The sequence below is a fragment of the Balaenoptera acutorostrata genome, chromosome 17 (genome assembly GCF_949987535.1).
Source record: "Balaenoptera acutorostrata chromosome 17, mBalAcu1.1, whole genome shotgun sequence".
Taxonomy (NCBI): Eukaryota; Metazoa; Chordata; class Mammalia; order Artiodactyla; family Balaenopteridae; genus Balaenoptera; species Balaenoptera acutorostrata.
Window position 1 is genome coordinate 14,903,191 of NC_080080.1, and position 20,909 is coordinate 14,924,099.

Genomic DNA, 20,909 nt, shown 5'->3' on the forward strand with positions numbered 1-20,909 from the left:
CCTAAGCCCATGAGTTTAAAACCCCTGGATTAATAGTAGAAAATTAAGTAGGTTGGACTAATACCTGAGCTTATTTGGAGCTGACGCAGTCCTCATACTTAGTAAATGCTTGATCAATATTAATTACTAAAGAGTTCCCTCATCCAGAGCTGCATACTCCTTCCCCTAAGAGTGGTGTCATTCAGCAGCTCTGGAAAGCCAAGCCTCTGCTTTTTGTTTTTCACTCAACTAACTTTTCTTGAGCACCTACCCTGGTCCCACTTTCAACACCTCCTTGTTCTTTCAAGTAAGACTGTGTCTCTCAAAGAAAAACTGTCCACGCCGGATAATCCTGCAGCCTCCCTCGGTAACACAGTAGCCCTGTCTCCCAAACCCTCCAGGCAAGATGCCCTTGACGCTTCCTCTAGCTGCCCCCTGTCTCCGCATCCTGTGAGAGGTCAGCAGTGAGAACAGCAGGTGGACTTCCTCATCCTTCATCTCTTTGAAAACGTGGAATTGCTCTTCAGCCTTCCCTCTTCACGCCAGAAATCTCCAGCTTCTTGAATCTCCCACAAATGCTGCTTTCCAGTTTTGTTTTGTTTTGTTGTTTTCATCATTTCGATTCTTGGCCTAGATCTCTCTCCAATTTACAGTTTACTCTCAGCATGAATACAGGGCCGAATCATCTAATGGACTAGTCTTTTTTTTTTTTTTTTTTTTTTTTTTTAGTAATTAGTTGGCTTTTGGTTTTATTTATTTATTTTTATGGCTGTGTTGGGTCTTCGTTTTTTTTGTGTGAGGGCTTTCTCTAGTTGCGGCGAGTGGGGGCCACTCTTCATCGCGGTGCGCAGGCCTCTCACTGTCGCGGCCTCTCTTGTTGAGGAACACAGGCTCCAGACGCGCAGGCTCAGTAATTGTGGCTCACAGGCCTAGCTGCTCCGTGGCATGTGGGATCTTCCCAGACCAGGGCTCAAACCCGTGTCCCCTGCATTGGCAGGCAGATTCTCAACCACTGCGCCACCAGGGAAGTCTCTGGACTAGTCTTTAATTAGTCGAGTTTATGTTTAACATAAAATCCAGTCCTAATTTGAGGATTTTACTACATTGACTCAGCTTGTAATCTTCTTTACCAAAAGTCTTACATTCTGAAGCATATAAACAACTCGAGCCCTCTCTTTATCCTATCATAAAGGCAACTGTGTGTTTCTAGTGACTCAGCCTCCTCTTCGTCTTCTGGACGACTATGCTTGACAGCCGTGCCTACGTTCTGGAAGCCAGTGGTCTCCTGGATTTGTGCCCCTGCCAGGGACAGCCTCGGCTTGCCAGGGTTCTCTGCTTCTCTCTTCGGCCACATCTGTTTCCATTTCTGAGCTGGCAATTGTCTGACCTGATCGCACAAGGTCAGAATTTACAAGAATCAAATGATTTGCCTATCTGGTTGTGAGTCATATGTGGGAAAAGTAACTGCTTATTTAGCTTTTATGGTGTTTTGGCCATGGCGTGCAGAAAGGAAGGCGCAGATTTCTCATATTCCCTCCTGTTAACTCGCTGGAGCTAATTGTTAATGCACAGTGATGTCTCCTATCCAAAAATGAAAGCAAATTAATATCAGAAGATTTCTTGTTGAATTAGAGTTAACATAAAGACAAGTGGAACTCCTTCCAAGTTCGTTTTTTTTTCTGTTTTGTTTTTGTTTTGTTTTTTTTTAAGTTAGGCAATCATGAAGCTGAAAAATTGTCTCTGTGTGATCAATGTCATCAGTGCCAATATATTTCTTCCTAGGGAGTTCTGGAGAATGCATGGTAAATCAGAACTCTGCAGTTCCCCATGAAAACTGAGCCCTCCTCCAGGTTGTCATGAGTCTCCTTCTGATAGAGTAACTTGGAAATCAATATGTAAAATAACCTTGCTCAGGCTTCACCGTAACTGAAGCACCAAAAACACCACTGACATGTGCTCGTAAAGCATGGTCGTTCTGTACATGCCGGACTTCCTAAGATGCTGATGGGAGGGCTTGGAAAGCAGGAGTGAACACAAGTGATACTAGAGCCACTATCAGGGTCCTTGTACCTTATCAGCTGTGAACTTTCTGACAATGTTTATTGTCTTAAAGTTTTTATTTTGACTTTATTTGCAGTCTAAGTAGCTTTTACTTGTAAACATTTTACCTTATCCTATTTTCTTTTTCTTTCTTACATAAATAATTGACCCCGTAAACCAATTTCAGCAAATATCAGTATTTTTTATCCTATATACTTTTTTAACATAATGTTTATTTTATTTGAAATGATTTAGCTTGGCAACTGAGAGGCTGACCAGGGAATCAAGACATCTGGTGTCTTATCCCTGGGTCATCACTGCCTAATTTTGTGAACTTGGCCTAGTAGCCATGACCTCTCTGGGTCTAGGTGGTGGATAATCCAGAAAGCTCTGAGTGCCAGTCATGCCTTTCCAAAGAGCAGAATGGTCTCAGGTCTGGTTCTTCCTCTTCGGAGGTGCCACATCTTTGTGCGGGTAGCCTTGCTTCCCTGTTGTATCAGTGGCCCCAAGACCACCCCAGGTTCAGGGCTTTACTAGACTCGGCATATAGTAGCATTTATGGCTATGATTTGTAACAGGAAAAAGATAGAAAGCAAAATCAGCAGAGGGAAAAGGTGCCTGAGGTGAAGTCTAGAGGAAACCAGGCACAAGCTTTTAAGAGTTCTCTCCTGATGAAGTCACACAGGATGCATTTAATTCCCCTAGCAATGAGTTGTGGCAGTATGTGCGAAATGTTGTCAACCAGGGAAGCTCATTAGAAACTCAGTGCCCAGGATTTTATTGGGGGCTCATCAAGGCAGCCTCTACCTGGCAGGTAACAAAATTCCAAACTCCCAGAGGAAAGCAGGTGTTCATAATGAACCACATTGTACAAAGAGTTAAAGCATGGTGGGCCATTCTTACCAGTTCTCAAAACGGTGGGAACTCTTCCAAAATCCAAATTCCCTAATGCCAGCCAAGAGCCGGCCTTGCAAACAAGGCTTTTTGAAGATGGCAGTCTCGGGCCTGCTGTGTTAAATCTTTTCTGCACCCCTGTCCATAGTTGAATGGCAGAGATCAATGCTTAAAACAAAAGCAGCTTCAAGCAGGACACAAGGAGGCCACACACTTAGGAAATGGTGCCGAAAGGCTCGACCCATCATACTGGACAGTCGATAACAAACCACCCACACGATGCTTACAAAATTTGGAAACGCTGTTCTCAGTTTGCTTTTTTCATTCAACAGTACATCACGATGACATTCCATGTCAGATTCAGTGTCATATTTAACAGCTCAATTGTGCGTACTCCATAGCATGGGTGTAATATAATTTATTTTACTACCTATTATTGATATACATTTTGCTTATTACTTTTTAAATGCTTAAAAGGGAAATGAAAGTATGTAAAAATTCATCTTATTTATTATAGATATTTTCTACACATTTAATAAATTGGAAACTCTTTTCTCCCATGTCTAGCCTGTGACCCAAACAACAAACGCCTTCGTCAAATCAAGGACCAGATTCTAACAGACTCTAGGTACAATCCCAAGATCCTCTTTCAATTGCTGTTGGATACTGCACAATTTGAGTTTATACTCAAAGAGGTAAAAATATTGAATGAATGATCACCAAAGTCTTAGCTTTTTTATGCTTAAAATTTTTTTTAAAGATTAGGGTTTTGTAGCTGTGTCTCTGATTCAGGCTACAGATTTTAGCTGTCTGAGATCATTCTTATAGGAAAAGGACAGGATTAAACAACAAGCATTTAGTGCCTACTGTCATTAGGGATACAGTGATAGAAAAAATGCACCAGATGGTGACAGTTACAGTCTAATGAGGCATGCGGACAGTAATCAGAGAATTACACAAATGAAAATGAATAAAAACAGGTATACGCTGTATAGGAGAGGAGCATAGTTCTCTGGGTACCTAAAATAAAGGGTCCTGTCCTAGCTTTGACGACTTCCCTGAGAAGAGAAGCAAGAGTTTCAGAAGGGAGCTGAGGAAGGAACCTGTCAGAGTTAGCTAAGACAAAGATGGGGGAGCATGATGGAGAACCTTCCAGCGAGAGGACAGAATATGTCTAAGTCCTCTTGGGTAGGGAAGAGCCTGGCCAGTTCAAGGATCTGAAAGCCCAGTTGGCTGCAGGGGAGAGAATGCAAGAGAAAGGTGGTAGGAAGTAAGGTTGACAGGTGGGCAGCCTGCGCTGGGCCTTGCAGGGTGTTAGTCTTCATCTTAAAAGCCATGAGAACCTATTGAAAAGGGCCTAAGTAGGGTGGTAGTTTGCATTTTAACAAGGTTGACCTAAGGACCTTGAGGATTTGAGTTCAGTCAAGGAAATTTTGGGCTTGGTCTTACTCCTAAAAAAGCCTCTATGGACATAATAAAAATCACAGATGCCTGGGAATGTCCAGGTTCTGTAAAAGTAACTTTGGGGGTTTGGATCAGGTGGCCTCAGGAACTAGCCCCAGACATTAATGCCAGTTCAGAACCAACACTCGCCTTGCCTCAGTTGGTCTGAGAGCCACTGTCTTAGAGATGGTCTAGCTTTTGCCCCCCAATTTGTATAAAGTAGTAATGCTTAAGAGGTGGCATCAGACTGATGTTAGGCACCCATTTTTATAATAAATTGGGTTTCGTTCAGGCTTTCTTAGTAAACTGCCTAAGCTGGATTTTCTCTTAAATCAGTAAATCTCTTCTGTCTCTTCAACAGATGTTCAAGCAAATGCTTTCAGAAAAGCAGGCCAAATGGGAATATTACAAGAAGGAGGGCTCAGAGCGGATGACGGAGCTTGCTGATGTCTTTTCAGGAGTGAAACCCCTAACCAGAGTGGAGAAAAATGGTAATTGCTGAAGAGGAATTATTGGTGTGTTTGAAAAGTATACACAGATTATTAGAAACCAGCAGAGTAAAAAGTCATTACCATGTCCTTATTGTATGCTGGGATGTTGCTAGTGAAGATCAGAAGTCTAGTTTTGGCTGCTCTAGCCTTGTGCTCCCTTGGGCAATCTCATATTCTCTCTGGACTTCAGGTTTCTTATCTTTGAAGTAGGAGGTTGGGCTAAATCATGGGTTCTTGTACTCCGGTTCATAAATACAATAGTATTTTATAGTCATATCCTCCCCCCACCACCATAGTATGCAAAACTGGTGTGTCATTAGTGTGTAATTTTATGTGCATGGGGACGGGGGCGTAACTTTCATGATCTTCTCAGAAGGATACTTCACCCAAGAATATTAATGACTGCTAACATAAATGATATCTAAGAGTCTCGTGTTCCAGTCCTATTTGGTTCTTCTTCACTGGTGCATCTGCCATCTAGTGGCACAAGAGGGGACCTGCAGACTGTTTTGAAACAACATAGCTCAAGTTTTACTTTCACAATTTTAATCTTTCTACTTTTAGGAAATTTTATCTATGGAAAAATTGTGGTATCACTTAAAATTTTTGAAGGATCCTGTTCTATAGATAGGATCCTTTCAAATTGCCCCTGAAAGACCATTCTGAATTTTAAGATGACAAATTAAACTATTTTTTTTGATGCTTAATATTTGTTTTAACTGTCAAATTTATTTCCTATAAAGTTAATTATACAGTAGAATTGATGAATAATATAGCTTTTTATTTAAAAAAGCTTCACTATTGTTAATCAATACAAGCTTATGACTATTGTATTTGATTTATTTGTTGCTGGTCAAAAAATATTTCCAAATTACATTAATATTCCTATTGGAAAAACTAGAGCAGTTTCTAATGGTGTGATATAAATTGACAACATGTTTTGCAGGTCAGCATATTGTATCTAAAAAACAAAGAACCTCCAGGACCAATCTAACCAGATTAGTTTTCTAATCAGACACATTAATCTGTATTCTAGTCTCTTTTAAGTTCTTATAAATACCAGCAATGTTTCAAAGGTTATTCAAAACAATATCTTATACTTTTTTGGCTCTATAGCATATTTCAGTTAGGAAGTACTTTCACAGATATTTCTCATTTGATCCTTACAGTCCTGTGAGATAAACATCTTTATTATTTTATAATCACTTGCCGAGGGTAACAAAGGTCCAGAGCCTGTATCTCACTCATTACCTCGTGTGTCCTTTCAGCTACTCCGTAGCTGTCCCTCGGTCCTACAAAAAATCTTTAAAATTATAGCTAGTTCTTTATGTCAATTCTTAAAATAACTTAGATTATAAGCCCTTAAGTGCTTTTATTAAAGTGAAATCATTCCATTGATAAAACAAAAAACCTTTACAGAATCAACTTGGTGAGGTGAAAATAGCGAAGGCTTTGACGGTTTGCACGTCCTGGCTCTTCCATTTAGTAACTGTGTGACGCAGCAGAGGGTTCTTAATATTTCTGGGCATCAGCTTCCTCATCTGAGAAATGGCTTTTAATTCCTACTCCATAGATTTTTGTGAAAATTAAATGAGACTAAGCTTAAAACTTGGCCTGATTCACTGAGGGTCCTCAGAGCATGTTAACGGCCTTCCCCATCTCTGCCTCGAGAAATGCCTGGCTGGTTTGTGAGCGCAAATGGCGCCCCCTAATCCATTCGGACTCCCCACAACTCACCACTCACACTTCACCCTCCTGCATGTTGGTCCCTCTTTGCCCTCCAAGACACGCCATTGTCATTTTGCCCCAAAGACTCTGCTCATGTCTGTCTGTTCGTCTAGGGACAGATTTTCCCTCTCCCTCCCTCTGCCTGTCCAGACCTCTACCCATCCTCTTAACTCTGTGTCACATCCTTCAGTTCCTTCCTGACTCCTCCCCACCTGCACTACCATCTTTGCACGCATCAGTTTACAACATTTATTGGGTGGGCCAAAAGGTTTGTTCAGATTTTTCCGTAAGGTGGCTCTAGTAGCACTTAGTTGTCTTTAACTTCATTCGAAACAATTTTGTTAGGTTGTATGTGACACCTGTCACATCAGCATGCATTTAAAAAAAGACTTATAAAAATTGGTGAATTTTTGAATAGCCATTTTAATATTGAAGATGGAAGAAAAAAAGCAACATTTTCGGCATATTATGTTTCAAGAAAGGTAAAAAACGCAACTGAAACACACAAAAAGGTTTGTGCAGTTATGGAGAAGGTACTGTGACTGATCGAACGTGTCAAAAGTGTTTTGCAAAGTTTCGTGCTGGGGATTTCTCTCTGGAAGATGCTCCACAGTCAAGTAGACCGGTTGAATTCGATAGCAATCAAACTGAAACAATAATTGAGAACAATCAACGTTTTACCACGTGGGAGATAGCTGACATACTCAAAATATCCAAATCAAGAGTTGAAAGTCTGGGCTTCCCTGGTGGTGCAGTGGTTAAGAATCCACCTGCCAATGCAGGGGACATGGGTTCGAGCCCTGGTCCGGGAAGATCCCACATGCCGCGGAGCAACTAAGCCCGTGCGCCACAACTGCTAAGCCTGCACTCTAGAGCCCGCTAGCCACAACTGCTGAGCCCGTGTGCCACAACTCCTGAAGCCCGTGCTCCTAGAGCCCGTGCTCCGCAACAAGAGAAGCCACCGCAATGAGAAGCCCATGCACTACAACGAAGAGTAGCCCCAGCTCACTGCAACTAGAGAAAGCCCACGCACAGCAACGAAGACTCAAGGCAGCCAAAAATAAATAAAATAAATCAATTAAAAAAAAAAAGTTGAAAGTCATTTGCACCAGCTTGGTTATGTGAATCGCTTTGATGTTTGGGTTCCACATAAGTGAAGCAAAAAAAACCTTCTTGACCGTATTTCCACATACGATTCTCTACTGAAACGTAATGAAAACATTCCGTTTTTAAAACAAATTGTGATGGGCAATGACAAGTGGATACTGTATAATAATGTGGAACGGAAGAGATCGTGGGGCAAGCGAAATGAACCACCACCAACCACACCAAAGGCCGGTCTTCATCCAAAGAAGGTGATGTTGTGTATACGGTGGGATTGGAAGGGAGTCTTCTATTATGAGCTCCTTCTGGAAAACCAAATGATTAATGCCAACAAGTACTGCTCCCAATTAGACTAACTGAAAGTGGCACTCGACGAAAAGTGTCCAGAATTAGTCAACAGAAAGCGCATAATCTTCCATCAGGATAACTCAAGACCACATGTTTCTTTGATGACCAGGCAAAAACTTACAGCTTGGCTGGGAAGTTCTGATTCATCTGCTGTATTCACCTGGCATTGCACCTTTGGATTTCCCTTTATTTCGGTCTTCACAAAATTCTCTTAATGGAAAAAATTTCAGTTCCTTGGAAGACTGTAAAAGGCACCTGAACAGTTCTTTGCTCAAAACCATAAAAAGTTCTGGGAAGATGGAATTATGAAGTTGCCTGAAAATTGGCAGAAAGTAGTGGAACAAAAGTGTGATTACGTTGTTCAATAACGTTCTTGGTGAAAATGAAAAATGCGTCTTTTATTTTTACTTAAGAAACCAAAGGCACGTTTTGGCCCACCCAAAACTTGGGCGTTTAACCCTTTTCTGCCAGGTGTTATAAACTAAGCTATTTATATAGAAAGTTTCATCTCTTCTACTAGGTCACATGCCAGAGGCATTTTTGTTATTGTTTGCAAAATTCCTAAGACCAGTGTTAGGTACATAGTAAAAGCTCTGTGACTAAGAGCTAGATTTGTAAAGGATTACTTAATTAAATTCAAAGCCACCACTGCAGGAATTCTGGGATTTCAGTAGAAATTTCAGTCTTTTCTTGTTTCTGTATTAATAGAAAATCTTCAAGCTTGGTTCAGAGAGATCTCAAAACAAATATTGTCTTTAAATTATGATGATTCTACTGCTGCGGGCAGAAAAACTGTGCAACTAATACAGGCTTTGGAAGAGGTAAGGAAAGTCTTTTTAAATGACAGTTCTCGGATCATGAATCATACTCTTTGACCTACCCAGCAGTCTGCTGGAAATATATTTAAGAGAATATTTTATCAGAAGCAAAAGCAATATAAATTAATGTGTTCACTGTAATATTATATACAGTGCCCTAAAATTGAGAAAATAATTAAATGACAATAATAAAGAGAATGGTAGTAAAAATTATGATACTTCAATTTGCGGGAACATGCAGTCTTGGAAAAAAAATTATGAAGACAGTATAGAAACATTGGGAAAACTGTGGTAAGGAGGTAAAAGCAAAAACAAAATTACATTGTATGCGCTACTTTTAGGTTTGTAAAAAGTGTGTGCCTTGGGGAGAAAACCTGGAAAGGGATGGATACACAAAAATGAGAATAGTTGTATAACGATCATATGCTTTAAAGTGATGTATTTTTTTTGAAAAAAAGTTTTCTTTTATCTACTTAAAAATGATTGTACAAAAAAAAGGAATTATACCTCCACACTCCTTTTTTTTATAATATCCTTTTTTTTATTTTTTATTTCTTTTAATTTTGACCACACCACGCGGCTTGCGGGATCTCAGTTCGCCGACCTGGGATTGAACCCAGGCCACGGCAGTAAAAGGGCCAAGTCCTAACCACTAGACCACCAGGGAATTCCTATACCTCCACACTCTTAAAAGTTTAATTGTATGTTTAACCAGGAAAATAAAAGCATCAGAACAATAAACATATATATTATATGAAACATCATCCACCCTCATCTGGAACCCTTTCCAATTGATATAAGTGTACATTAATGCTTTTTTCACTTGCAAGACTTTCTTATAGGCTCTTTCTTATTTTTGCAAGGATTTTAGGATGGCCACTATTATAGCAACACAGTATAATGCTCCATTGTTAGCATGCCAGTTTCCCTAGCTATTCCAGAACAATTGCTCACTTGTGCTATTTCTATTTTGGTTGTTTTTTGGATTTTCTAGTCTATAATACCACTATAAGCAATTTTGTAAATCTCTGATACTTTTTCTCTTTTGCATTATTTCTTTTGGCATATAGCCCAGGCCCCTTGAATTATGTACATAAAATGTCAAAACGCTGTGGAATCATTATTTTGTTTTAAAGAGCCCATCAAAAGAACTTAAAAATGTGCAAGTGCCAGCACCTTGGTTGTGATGTGACTTATTTTGTTTTTTAACAATCCTGCAAATCTTCAGAATTAGAAGGATTTTCCAATACATGTTTATTGATACTGAAATGGAAAATGGGAGTATTCGCTTATTACGTCATACATGTACAGGATAAGAAATAGTGGAACATTTTCTAATCTCAGAAATTATGCATTGTTTTCTGACTTGGCTTATACGTTTCTGAAATTATAATTTGAAATTAAAATTTTGCCAAGACATTCTTAGTAAGTAGTGTGCTTTATTGGAAGTGTTTTCAAGGAAAAGTGAACACTATACAGGCCATTCAGAATTTTAAAATCCAGTGTGTTTATGTAACTCAGGTTCAAGAATTTCACCAGTTGGAATCAAATCTGCAAGTGTGTCAATTTCTTGCTGATACTCGCAAGTTTCTCCACCAAATGATCCGAACCATTAACATTAAAGAGGAGGTCCTGATCACAATGCAGATCGTTGGGGACCTTTCTTTTGCTTGGCAGTTAATTGACAGGTAATGTGGACAGCCTGGCATTTGTCCTCAATGAAGGCCATTATGAATGTTTCCTTACCATTTATCTCTTTTTACAGTTTCACATCTATCATGCAAGAGAGCATAAGGGTAAACCCATCCATGGTCACTAAACTCAGAGCTACATTCCTAAAGGTAAGCAGATAACAGTAAGATTGCATTCTCAGTTACTAGGGAAGAGTTGGCCTTCATTATTACCTCATTCATTAATTCAGTTCAAGATTTCACCCTTTTAGAAAGTTGGTTAATTTAAGTATTTTTATAGACTGAAAATTGTTAGCAAGTTTTTCATGAGAGCATAGTTGCAAAAGATGCCGGAAATAAAGTTTGAATTAATAATAGAAGTTGGAGTGTCTTAGAGAAAATTGTTTTTAAATGAAGAAATAGATGTTTTTAAAGTTTTACAGGATACTAAAAATGTGTGTCCTATGGGTCCTTCATTCCCTAGACATGAATAAAATCCTTTTACTTATTCATTTAAAAAAAATTCTTGTTGAGCCTCTGCTACAGTCTAGGATCTCCTCTAAAGGTTAGGGAATAATGTTAAACAACACAGGCGTAGATTGGCCCTTCTCTCAAGGTAATTTCATTTCGTGATAAATGAACAAATAATTTACTCAATGTCTTCTGATGGAATTACCATATATATCAATTCTGAGGTGCACTTTCATATTTTAACATCTCTGTAATTGGGATGTGTTGTATAATTGGTGGCATATCATAGTTTAGTTGTCAGCATGTTTTTTCTTTTTGAGCAGTGCATAAAATAATGGCACTTCTTACAAGCCATGTCATCTTAGATTAGACTCAATATGGTAGTCCATCAATCAGAATGTCTGATTTCCATAGAGGAGTAGCTGCCTTCTGTAGCTCAGTGGCTCACATTTGAGCATGCAGGAGAATCACCTGGAAGGCTTGTCACAACCCAGATTGCTGGGCCCCAGCCCCGGCGTTTCTGACTAAGTGAATCTGCGCGGGGCAGAGAATCAGCATCTCTGACAAGGTTTCAGGCGATGCTGTTGCCTCTGGTCCAGGGACCACAGTCTGAGAACCACTGCCGTAGCAGGTGACTGTCATTTTAAAAACTGTATCTTGTCAGAAACTATGAATGACACTGATGAAGTTCAGTAGTTGTTGCTCTCTTTTGGGCAAAGCCCAAGAGTTTTGTTGTATGTTACTATTTCTGGAAAAAGATTTCTAGGACTTTTTTTTTTTTTTTTTTTAATTTTATTTATGGCTGTGTTGGGTCTTCGTTTCTGTGCGAGGGCTTTCTCTAGTTGTGGCAAGCGGGGGCCACTCTTCATCGCGGTGCGCGGGCCTCTCACTATCGCGGCCTCTCTTGTTGCGGAGCGCAGGCTCCAGACGCGCAGGCTCAGTAATTGTGGCTCACGGGCCCCGTTGCTCCGCGGCATGTGGGATCTTCCCAGACCAGGGCTCGAACCCCTGTCCCCTGCATTGGCAGGCAGATTCTCAACCACTGTGCCACCAGGGAAGCCCTCTAGGACTTTTTGAAACAGAGAAACAGATATATCTTATTTTCCTTCCAGCTTGCCTCTGCCCTTGACCTGCCCCTTCTCCGTATTAATCAAGCAAATAGCCCTGACCTTCTCAGTGTTTCTCAATATTATTCTGGCGAATTGGTGTCCTATGTGAGAAAGGTAAGAAATGCATCAAGGTGATGTTTATTTTAATGGCAAACTGACTGCTGTTTTAAATACAAACGATGTGCTTGGGACCCTGAAAAAAGTACACCTGTGTTCCTTTCCCTTATCCTTTTTTTTTTTTAATTGAAGTATAGTTAATTTACAATGTTGTGTTAGCCTCAGGTGTACAGGAAAGTGCTTCAGTTTTACATATTTATAGGTTATTTCAAGACATTGAATATAGTTCCCTGCAGCAGGTCCTTGTTATTTATCTATTTTATACATAATAGTGTTGTATATCTTTCCCTTATTCTTAACTTAATTCCAGAAATTTGCAGTACCTGAAAATAAACTTATTCTTACCGGTACTGTGAGTGTGCAGCTGTGTTTTTACTTTCAAAGAACTTTCATACCTATTTTTTAAATGCGATGGTATTAACCCCCATTTTATAGGTGTAGAGATTGAGAAACAGAGATCTTGGTGACTTCTTCAAAGTCATAGTTGGTAAAAGAGCCAGATCTAGATCCAGCACATTCTAGTTGGAACTTAATCAAAGTTTTCAGGAGCATTTTGGTCCTTGTTTCAACAACTTATGGTGTAGCATAGAGCCAGACAGGCCTGGATTCAAAATTTTCCCGTGTCACATACTAGCTGAGGGCTCTACAGCCATGTTACTTAATAACATCTCTGAACCTCAGCCTTTTAGAAATTTGTAATGTGGAAGTGATACATCTTTTGCATCATTTCTATGAGAATTAGCCCTCTATCCTGTGAGCAGTTAATGTTTGAAGGAAAGTAACCCTGTGCCTGAGAGCAGTTGTTAAAATAGCTCTTGTGAGGCCCTTAGCATCCCTTCCTGCAGACGAAGTGCTGTTCGTAGACACGGGCACCGTGCCTACTATCACCATACCATTTACCAGCTAAGAAATAAAGTAGAGGTTCATTTGTTTTTTTCCTCTTTTCCCTTTCATTAAAGGTTTTGCAGATCATTCCGGAAAGCATGTTTACTTCCCTTCTAAAGATCATAAAGCTTCAGACCCACGATATCATTGAAGTGCCGACCCGGCTGGACAAAGACAAGCTGAGGGACTATGCCCAGCTCGGCCCACGATACGAGGTGCTGTGTCCCTTTGACTTCTGCCTTTTGATGTTTAAACCCCCAAACCATGAAATAGCACAGCTCTGTGTCACCTGCCATATCCCCAGGACCACCAGATCAATTCTGATTTATTGATATTTTTCCACACTCTCAACAATAACCAGGTTTTGCCATTTCAGTGCAATTATACCTTCATTCGTTAACTTGTCCTGGTGTCTATTCACGGCCTCGCCTGCCAGAATGTTCTCAGAGGGAGTAGAGCTCAGCGGGTTACTTTTCTTTTGAATAGTCTCAGCACATCAACCTTTTTTCTCTTTGGGCTACATTGCCTAGACTTTTCCCATTCAAGTTCCTACTTTGTACACAAAATCAGTGGTTCAAAATGATCCATATTCCATGAACCACTTCCTGCAGCCAGACTTTTAAGGCCACTCCACAATTAAGCAGCCTTAGAAATTGTTCTTCCCAAAACACCTCTGTTTTTCTTTTTCCCTGAACTTAAAGATGTGAAAAATAAAATCAAGTGAAATTTGAAAATGTGATAACAAGCATCAGTTTCATATCCTCTGACACAACTCCAAACGTTACATCAGGAACTGAGATTGTCAAGCTCAGAATTTCTACATTGATTCTAACTCAAAAGTATAGCCTCAGTCAACCTTACCAATGTCTCCTGGTGTTGTTTGAAAAGAATGTAGATGCCAGCAGAAGGAGATTACCTTCTCAGAATCTCCTTGAGCCTTTTCTTTCTGGAAGGGATCATCCGTATCACTGAGTCCTGCTTTCATCTTACGCATGAAATGCTGAGGCCCAAAGAAGGGGAAATGATTGGTCAAAGGGTAAAGAACGATTTAACATCTTCTGACTCAGTCACCCAGTATGTCTAACAGTGGTCAACACCGCAGAACCTCATTTCTGACCAGGACGTGTATACACAGGTGTCCTAAAGCTGCACGCTTGTTCTCTTGTCTTTGCCCATTCCAGAACTGTTAGTCAGTTATTTTAGCTTCCCATAGAAGTGATGGGTCGTTTATGAGAAGTACTTCATTAACCTCTTTTTCTTTGTTAAAGGTTGCCAAGCTTACTCATGCTATTTCCATTTTTACTGAAGGCATCTTAATGATGAAAACAACTTTGGTCGGCATCATCAAGGTAATGGTCTTAATGCTGGCCTTTGTGGCCCCGTAGTAAGAGTCTTTGTCCTTTGGATTATTGCAGAATTTATCCTGTGGGGTAGTGTTACCATCTTATGCCTCTCGCTGTTTCACATGCAGCTTTCACATCTTCACTTTACTCATTTATTGACAGAGGAAGAGACAGCATTATAATCCTTATTTTTCATAACACCCAGGAGTTCCTTAACTCTAATAAAAATCCATTTTATTGAATTTTTGTAATAACAAAACAAAATAGTTCAATTCCCTTAGGCAAAGTAGCTCGCTCAGTCACTGTTTCTCCCCTCCCTGCCTGCAACCTTTCTTTCTTTTTAGTATTTTTATACCGCACCCCAGGTGCAGAGAGCTGAGATCATTGTACCCCTCTGACCATAGGCCGTTGCCATCACTGATGAATGCAAGCTACTCTCTTATTTTTTTTCTTTCTCTTCTCCTGGATGCCCACGCCCATCCCCATGCCCCATAGCATCCACTCTATATGTTTGATTTCTGTCCATAAATATGCAAGTATCCTTATTTTTAGCAAGTGGTGTTATTTTATGTATGCACATGGTTTTGATTTATCTAAATCATATTCTTCTCTAAGTCTCATTCTTTTTACAACTTTTCTCACTAGTTACTGCTTTGAAGTTAATTTATGTTGCTGTGGATCTGGTAGTTGGTTACTTCTTAACTGCTGCAGAGAATTCCACCTTTTACTTAACTGTTCCCCAGGGCACAGACACCTATGCCACTCATTTTCACACCTGTGCTTCCTGTTATCATAAACAGTGTCAAGATGAGCATCTCTGAACATGTTCCTAGCACAGACCTGTGTAAGAATTGCTCTGAAATCTGCTTGCCCAGGAGTGGGTCACTGAGTCTTAGGGCACATTTGTACTTAGTTTGTCTCAGTAATGCCAGAGTGCCTCCTCACATGACTTGTTTCCTGTGTATCTTCCCCCATTTTTGCCAATACTTGCCATTATCCACTTTCTAATTTTGGTTCTCCAAAGGGGTCTAAGGTGGTATCTCATTGCGGTTTTAATTTGTAAACCCTAAAATCACTACTCATGTGCCCACTCACACAGTTCATGGTGCTTTTGTTTATTTTTCCATTTGTCTGATATCAGCAAAATCTTAACATTTCTGATTTTTTTTTTAAATTTATTTATTTATGGCTGTGCTGGATCTTCGTTTCTGTGCGAGGGCTTTCTCCAGTTGCGGCAAGCGGGGGCCACCCTTCATCGCGGTGCGCGGGCCTCCCACCATCGCGGCCTCTCCTGTTGCGGAGCACAGGCTCCAGACGCGCAGGCTCAGCAATTGTGGCTCACGGGCCTGTTTGCTCCGCGGCACGTGGGATCTTCCCAGACCAGGGCTCGAATCCATGTCCCCTGCACTGGCAGGCAGATTCTCAACCACTGCGCCACCAGGGAAGCCCAACATTTCTGATTTTTAAAAACATTTTCATCGATATAACATTTGTGTTAATGAAATCCAAGAAAATATAGGAAATGAACCTAAATAGAAACAGAACTTTACCATGTGGTTTCTGGAAATGTGTTAAAGAAATACCACTGTAGCCCTGGAATATTAATAGAATCTATTAAACATGCTTTAGGCCTGGTGCCAGTTTAATTCAGTTGATATTCAGAGAGTACACACACAGCTTATCCCTCCTAACTCACCCTTAAATGATGGTACATCCTAGGACCAGGTTAGTCTTAAATGCAAAGTGACCAGTAGGATGTAATAAAACCTAGTAACTAGCAAGAATTATCAAAGAAAGGATTGCTTAAGAAAAATGTAAATCTTTTGCCAGAATCTTTCAGATAATAAAAGCAGAGGGAATATCATCTTGACCTCATTCAAACTTAGTAGACTGTCTCTGCCAGTTTAACAACTCAGGGCTTTTTGTGGGATCTTGTGGCTTTCACTAATCTTTAACCTTCGAATGTTGAGAATCTATTTCAAACCCTTACAAAGAGTTTAAATTCACTTTAGTTAATATGACTTAAAACAAGTGAGATATACACAGGGATATACATATAATGTTCATTGTTAGATGTAGCCAAAAAAATAGAAGTAACCTAGACATTTTATGAGTAAGAGAATCGCTAAATATATCATGGTGCATTCATACTGTGGATTGCTTTGCTGCCATTCAAAAGTAACTTGCCACTAGGAGATTTCCAAAACGTAAAGTGAAAAAAGCAATTGCAGAACAGTGTGTGTATGTATATGTATGTATTATGATCCCATATAGTTTTTTTAATTAAATATATTTAAGGACAAATACGTATATAAATTAATAGAGGAAGGTCTGGAGGATCCATATGAAAACTACTAACTGTTGTTAACCACAGAGGGTGTGGACAGAACTGTGAGGAAGGGGCTGTGTGAAGGGGTCTTTCCCTTCCCTGGGAGCACTCCACAGATTGGTGGAAGTCTAGGAAGAATTGGGTAGAGCCATTTAAGACCGTGAGATTCATAAAACATTTAACTCTTTTCCACTAAATCTGTTTTTATAAGGAATATTTCTTTGGAAACTTCATGTTACTTCTTTGATTTTGTTCTCATTGACTATGTTTATTTATCATTTACCTTTCTCTTGTAAAATAGAGCACAGATGCTGAAAACTACAGAAACGATTATGTAGCTTGATTGGTTGTTATAAGGTAAAGACCACTCATTCTCACCACCGCTCAAGCCCAGAGATATAATTCAGCCAGCTCCCACCACAGGATCCTCCTCATGGGCCTTGACCTAATCCCAGTCTCTCTGTTTAGTTTTATTATCCAAAAATAAATTTCTAGACACTCTAGTTCAGACTTGCCATTCAAAAAATATACGTCTTTTAAGGCTGATTTACTCCTCAGATTTCTCCCTCATTCCTTTCTTTCCTTACAATTTGTCTATTGAAGAACCCAAGGCCTTTGACCTGTTATTTCTACACAGTCTGGCTCTTACTGATTGCATGGTCACGCTGCAGTCCAACAGGTTCCTCTGGCTTTTGTATTTTCAGCAACTTTTTCATTCCAATTATCTTCCTTGAAATTTAAATATCATCAAACCCAGATGGAACACATCAATTGTCTTTATAACTTTCAAAATAATAGCTCTTGACAAATTTAAAAGTAAAAGAAACAAGTCTCAGGGAATTCAAAGGAGTGTGTTAAAACTATTTGATGTTTTATGGATTTGACAGGAGACTGTTTTTTAGGGAATAACAAAAGCTTTCTCATTACAGAAAAAAAGAATCAGCAAAATAAGCTATATAGTTAGAGAGCAGAGTTGCCTTCCTATTTTATCTCCCTAATTACAAACAGCATCCCAAGAATGCTGAAAGAAAAGAGAATTGTTAAATCTTCAGAGTGGTCCAACCCCAAACTTGATTTTGCTCATATGACTATAGATGCCCTTAGATAACTTCCACAGGAGACATGTGCACTGAATTCAGATGCAGGCCCTTCAATCTACCACCTCCTTCTGGTGATGAGAAGAGGCACTTTTAACTTTTAATGAAATGATTAAAATGTGAGGCAGTTTAAAACTTTCCATACCCACCATCTTTGAAATGTCATGTTGTAAAATTATCATGAATTTTACTGAGATAAACCAAGTCCTACAGAGGTGACAGGTTTTAATAATTCTATCCAAGCTGCACAAAATCAAAAAAGAAATCCTAATTGTCAAGTAATGAGATAGGAAAGTGCTCCCCTACGGATTCTGGAAACTATCTTTCCTCCAGATTTCTTCAGGACTGAGCTTTTCCTTCCTGGCATTTATTGCTTTTTGATTTGCACTTAGGTGGACCCAAAACAACTGCTGGAGGACGGAATAAGGAAGGAGCTGGTTAAGCGGGTGGCTTTTGCTCTTCATAGGGGATTGATCTTCAACCCTCGAGCCAAGGTACCAGATCACCAAAGTGGGTCTGTCCTTTCCCTCTACTCGGCTTGCAAAATGTTCTAGAACACCATTTTTAACGTTATGAACAAGACCTTTCCTACCTTCTAACATATATCTACTATATCATGTTCAGTACAATCAATTGATATGCTTTTTGATCCTATATTATAATCCATTCATATTATAAGAAAATCCTTTTTAAAACCAGTCCTTTCCTTCACCTGTTGATCCCCAAGTTTAAGAATTAAACTGATGTTTATGATTCCGGGTTCCTTCTCATAGCGAAAAGAATTTGTTAAACCTAAAACAGATTGGCACTATAAAGGCTGTAATTTTTTCTTTTGCTTGATCTTTTTGGGAATATGGTCATTTTTCTCAAGAGAAAAAGAATAGGCCTGAAATTTACATCTAGAGTACCTTTCACGTCAGTAAATTCAATTTAAAATGTTTTAACTCTTAAGATGAGAGTCATCAAATGATATGACAGAAGTCACTGACATTCAGTTTTTATACATTCTGTTATATGAGGCTTTCTTTCCAAATGAATGAAATCTATTCTTTGCTGGATGTCTGGCATAAATTACCATTCCTCCTAGATGAGGTAGGAAATGAGTATTTCCAGAGCTGTTCCAAACCGTCACTGCGGTCTCTCACTTGGGGTATCCTTTAAAGTCTAATGTAGGTATTAGGGGTTGACAGTCTATGCCAATATAATAGGTTTCTGTTTCTTATTTTGCACAGCCAAGTGAATTGATGCCAAAGCTGAAAGAGCTGGGAGCTACCATGGATGGGTTCCATCGTTCTTTTGAATACATTCAGGACTATGTCAACATTTACGGTCTGAAGATTTGGCAGGAAGAAGTATCTCGTATTATAAATTACAATGTGGAACAAGAGTGTAATAACTTCTTAAGAACAAAGGTATCTAAACAGATTTTAATATTCTTGACTCTATTTGTTACTTCTGACATGCCCCATACATGCCCCAAACCTCAGAAATGCCAACAACAAAGTTTATTTAAATAGTTACTAAAAATCAGTAACCACTACACAGTCACGAATACCTTCAGAGTACCTTCAGGAGCTGTGAGGGTCACAGAAAAGTTTATGTGACACCTCACCTCTCAGAATTTACTGTCCTAAGGAGAAAGCAGACTTAATTAAATGGCTACAGAATGAAGCTGTCTGGTGTAGTCGTTATAACTTGAGTGATCAGGAGTTCCAAAGACTTAGGAGGTCAGCTGGGTTGATCAGAGTGTATACCTAAGAGCAGAATTGCTGGGTCATTTAGTAATTCTGCATTTAACTTATAAACCACCAAGCTGTTTCCCACAGTACCTGCACCATTTGTTCATTCCCACCAGTAGTGTCTGAGGGTTCTAGTTTTTCCACATCCTCGCCAACACTTGTTAATTTCCTTTTTTTAAAAAAATTATAGCCATCCCAGTGTGTGTAAATGGTATCTCATTGCAGTTTTGATCTGCATTTCCCTCATGACTAACGATGTTGAGCATCTTTTCATGTCTTTGTTGACCATTTATATATCTTCTTTGGAGAAATGTCTACTCGTCCTTTGCCTATTTTTTTATTGGGTTATTTGAGCACCAAATTCTTAAGTGTCACAACTGAGAAGATTGATTTTTTAGTTGGTAGTTAACAAGGAGCCACTCTGCAAGTTTTTAATTAGGTGACTGACATGATTCAGGTGACATTTTCAAAAGATTATGTATCTTCGAGCCTTATATTTTTGATTTTATTATTACATTGATACATGTTAACTTACAAGACAGAAAGCCAGAAATTCTTGTCTTTTTCCACTTCTCCTCAATCACTTCACTTTTTCACAGATATTTCTTTTTTATATATATATTATATGTGGCATTTCTGAGAGGCTATTAATACAGTTTTTAAAATTTCTTCTTCAAAATCAAGGAACATTTATATTCACTGTTCATGCAACATTGTCTTTGTAAAACTATGTGGGAAAAGGATAAGTAGGTTACCTTATCGAAGATGTACTAAATATTTATGTTCTTGGGGTTCTTTTTTGTTTTTTTTTCTAGATTCAAGACTGGCAAAGTATGTACCAGTCCACACATATTCCAATACCAAAGTTTACCCCTGTGGATGAGTCCGTAACATTTATTGGTAGACTCTGCAGAGAAATCTTGAGGATCACGGACCCAAAGTAGGTGTATCTGAATTCCACTGGGCTATGAACGCCATGGACAGTGTCTCTAAACATATATCACATCTACTTAGATCACACCCTTGTTCCTGCCACAGTTGGAGCCTTTCTAATGGGTTTATTAACTTCACTTTTTCTGAGACTGCATATTTTCCTCAGTGTGACTGAGGAGACCCCAGTCCAAAGACATATAGATGAAAACAATTATAAAGTCTGTTCGGCCACCTCTTATTTTAGTCTATGCTTCTCTTGCTTTCCAGCTAACATTTTACTCACTTGGGTCTGTGGACTCTCTGGTTTATTAAAACTTTTAAAATTCCAAATTGCTCCTCTGTGCCTGTGTACCTATGACACACTCCTGCAT

At 39.3% G+C, this 20,909-nt stretch overlaps 1 protein-coding gene across 1 annotated transcript in view; it reads left to right on the plus strand.

Moving 5' to 3' along the window:
- The window catches only part of WASHC5 (WASH complex subunit 5), a 55,925-nt gene that overhangs the window by 18,083 nt on the left and 16,933 nt on the right, over positions 1-20,909 (plus strand). Inside the window, exons 10-20 of the mRNA XM_007188883.3 lie at positions 3,481-3,608; positions 4,718-4,847; positions 8,736-8,848; positions 10,367-10,533; positions 10,611-10,686; positions 12,099-12,209; positions 13,172-13,312; positions 14,366-14,446; positions 18,259-18,360; positions 19,099-19,278; positions 20,421-20,545. Of these exons, the coding sequence (XP_007188945.2) occupies positions 3,481-3,608; positions 4,718-4,847; positions 8,736-8,848; positions 10,367-10,533; positions 10,611-10,686; positions 12,099-12,209; positions 13,172-13,312; positions 14,366-14,446; positions 18,259-18,360; positions 19,099-19,278; positions 20,421-20,545 (1,354 nt within the window). The remainder of the gene's footprint in view (positions 1-3,480; positions 3,609-4,717; positions 4,848-8,735; positions 8,849-10,366; positions 10,534-10,610; positions 10,687-12,098; positions 12,210-13,171; positions 13,313-14,365; positions 14,447-18,258; positions 18,361-19,098; positions 19,279-20,420; positions 20,546-20,909) is intronic.